General features: G+C 34.3%; 1 gene segment (V, D, J or C); it reads left to right on the top strand.

The window, feature by feature from the left end:
• Nucleotides 1-2,709: 2,709 nt before the first annotated feature.
• On the top strand, nucleotides 2,710-3,261 carry LOC126495399 (Ig heavy chain V region 441-like). The segment is given in 2 exon segments: nucleotides 2,710-2,824; nucleotides 2,930-3,261. Coding segments are annotated over 2 exon segments (378 nt in total).

Below are 3,261 nucleotides of genomic sequence, written 5' to 3'. Positions count from 1 at the left end.
TGACAAAGATATGAAACAGGATTGTCTTATCTTACCAAGACAGGGTAGGGTAATTCTAAGAAAGTTCCTTGCATTTGATAATGGTATGTCAGTTATGTTAGGCCTTAGCCAAAGTTGGTTGACTCAACATTGCGAACGAGAATTTGGGTGATTGCCCAGGTAGTCTGTTGTCTCTGTCTTTTTTTTGGCACATTTTGGATATCTCTCATTTGTTAAGTAATATTTATTCCCTTCTCAGATCTTTGACGGATTTGAAGATTATATAATTGTAATTACTCTCTACATTATTTAGAGTCCTTGAGATAGAATGTCTGGTAAAACTTTTGTTCTCAATATTGTTTGTTATATCTATTATTTGTTATTATTGTTTAAGTTGTATTTGGTTTAGTTCTGTCTTATTTAGACAAAAAGGGGGAGATGTAGGGATAAGCCCGCCCATTGGGGGCAGGCTCGCCTCGGGCAAATGTTTACTGATAAATTGGGTGCGCAGAAGCTGTGCTTCCCTTCCTGCTTCTTATACTTCGCTGGAACCTTGATTTCGTGAGTCTTGTTTTCATTAAAGTTGTACAAATACCTACACAATTTGTCTATATTAATCTAAGCCACTGCTTCAAAATATCCTCATGTAAGGGCATGTATACCATGTTTGTATTTTGGTGCCTGGGTTACCTCACTCAGTATGACTTTTTCCCTAGATCCAGTTCTCTGTCTTCAAATTTTATGACTTTGAAATTTAAACATCTGAATAAAATTTCATCGTGTTAATGAACCATATTTTCTTTATGCATCCATCCACTTTAGAACATCCAGGCAGAAATAAATATTTTTGAGCAAGTGTCTTCATCTTAGTTTGCAAAATCTTCTAGATATATGAATAAGCTGAAACTTGAGGTAGATCTCCTTGCACTCCTAAGGAACCTCTACTATGATTTCTATAATGACTATACAAATTTTTATTCTCCCCTGTAAGTGCTTTTTACTCTACTTGACCAAATCATGAACTGTCATTCTTTTTTTATTGACCTAGGGCATTCTGAATTAGTGTATATTTAAGTCTCAGAGCACTTTTGACTTGCTTTTCCTTCATGGTGGTGAATTTTGAATATTTCTTTTCATCCTTCTCAACCTTTTTGAGACTTCTCACTTTGAATCTATCCCATTTTAATTGATTTGTTTGTGTCCTTGATACCCTTTTTTTGTGGGTTCTTGAGATATTCAAGAAATTATCCTCATAATGGATAAGAAGTTGGTAAAAAATATTTTCCATTTTGTAGCCTGATCTATGTGAGTGTGTGGGGAGGGTGTAATATATTCTTTTTACATTCTTCTACGTGAATCCAAACAATTTGGACAGCTTTATTGTTGAAGATGATTCCCTTTTATTTCTAGTTGGACTGTTGGCTCTTTTGGAAAAAAAAAAGTCAAGTGTCCATATGTGTTTAGAATTACGTAAGTGACTTCAATTTTTTCCATTGATCAACATGGCAGGTTCATGCCAACACCATGCTATTTTTATTACTACAGCTCTATAGTATGATTTGATGTCAAGCATGGTAATACCTTCAACAGTTCTTGTATTAATTAGGATTATTTTAACTTTCTGAATTCCTGTTCTTGTTGTTTTCAGATGAATCTGAACATTGTCCTTTCAATTATGAATATTTGTGGTTGAATTATGCTGAAGCTTGTATTTAATCTGTAGATTGCTATTTATAAAATGAGAAGTTTAGCTGTATTAAACCTACTAATTCATTTGTGGGGGAGATCGTTCCATCTCTATTAGCTTTGTCAATTTTTTCTTCAATATTTTAAAGTTTTTATCGTACAAATATTTTACTTGGTTAGAGTTACCACAAGATATTTTTGAGGGTCTTGTGAATGTACTGTTTCCTTGTCAAGTTCTATCTCAATTTCAATATCATATGTATAAGAGAGGTCACTGATCTTTGTGCATTTATATCATGTCCTGATATTTACTAATCACATTTCTTAGTTGTAGAAGTTTTCAGAGGGCATTTTAGGGTTAGTTGTATATTCAATCATACAATCTACAAGGATAGATACTTTGAGTTCTTCCATTCCTAATTTTGTCCACTTTATCTCCTTAGTTATAGTAATGTTCTAGACAAGACTTCAAGTACTATTTTGAATTGGTATATAGAGAGTGGATAAACTTGTTTCTGATTTTGATGAAATGCTTATAAATTCTTTTAATTTCAGTTGATGTTTGTTGGGAGCTTCTAGTATATTGCATTTATTATGGTGAAGTATATTCCTTGTGTTCCAAGAGTCTCACGGCATTTATCATAAATAGATATTAGATTTTGTTAAACTCATTTTTCAGTCCTATGATATGATCATATGGATTTTGTCTTTTAGTCTGATTGTGTTTTGGATTACATTGGTAACTTTACAAATGTAAAACTTTACTTCATCTCTGAAATGAGTCCGACTTGCTCAATGATAGATGATATTTTTCATTTATTCTTATATTAAATTTACATATTTTATTATAAATTTACACACTAATATCCCCTTTTGTTATCAGAATCCTAGAGTCTTTATTGCTAGACTTACCCAGAACATATACAAACATATTAGAACACTCTATCTCTTAGCTCCAACAACAGAACTTATATAAAAGGAAGGTATGCAAATTAGGCCCATCTGTTCTCATGAAAACCAGATAAATCCTGACTCTGAAGCTCAGACAAAGGAATCAATCCTGAATGCACAGGTCTTCCCATTCAGTGATCAGCAAGGAAAACAAAACACACAATGGATTTGATGATGATTGCAGTTTTCCTTGTTGCTTTTTTAAAAGGTAATTTATGAAGAAGAGATAATGCGTGTGTTAGTGAACATGAACAAGATATATAAAAGATAGAACTTCTTTGGCAATTTACTAAATCATTCTCTGTGTTTGTAGGTGTCCAGTCTGAGGTGCAGCTTGTGGAGTCTGGAGGAGGCCTGGTAAAGCCTGGGGGATCCCTGAGACTATCCTGTGTAGCCTCTGGATTCACTTTCAGTGACTACTGGATGGACTGGTTTCGCCAAGCTCCAGGGAAGGGGCTGGAGTGGGTTGGAGATATTAATAAAGACAGCAGTACTATAAGATATGCACCATCCGTGAAGGATCGATTCACCATCTCTAGAGACAATGCCAAGAACACTCTGTACTTGCAAATGAACAGTGTGAGATCTGAGGACACAGCCACTTATTACTGTGCTAGAGACACAGTGATGGGACTTCAGTGTTAA

This window comes from Alexandromys fortis, unplaced genomic scaffold (genome assembly GCF_014885135.2).
Source record: "Alexandromys fortis isolate MF-2015 unplaced genomic scaffold, M_Fortis_MF-2015_v1.1 scaffold_448, whole genome shotgun sequence".
NCBI classification, from domain to species: domain Eukaryota; kingdom Metazoa; phylum Chordata; class Mammalia; order Rodentia; family Cricetidae; genus Alexandromys; species Alexandromys fortis.
This window is presented reverse-complemented; position numbering and strand designations above follow the sequence as displayed.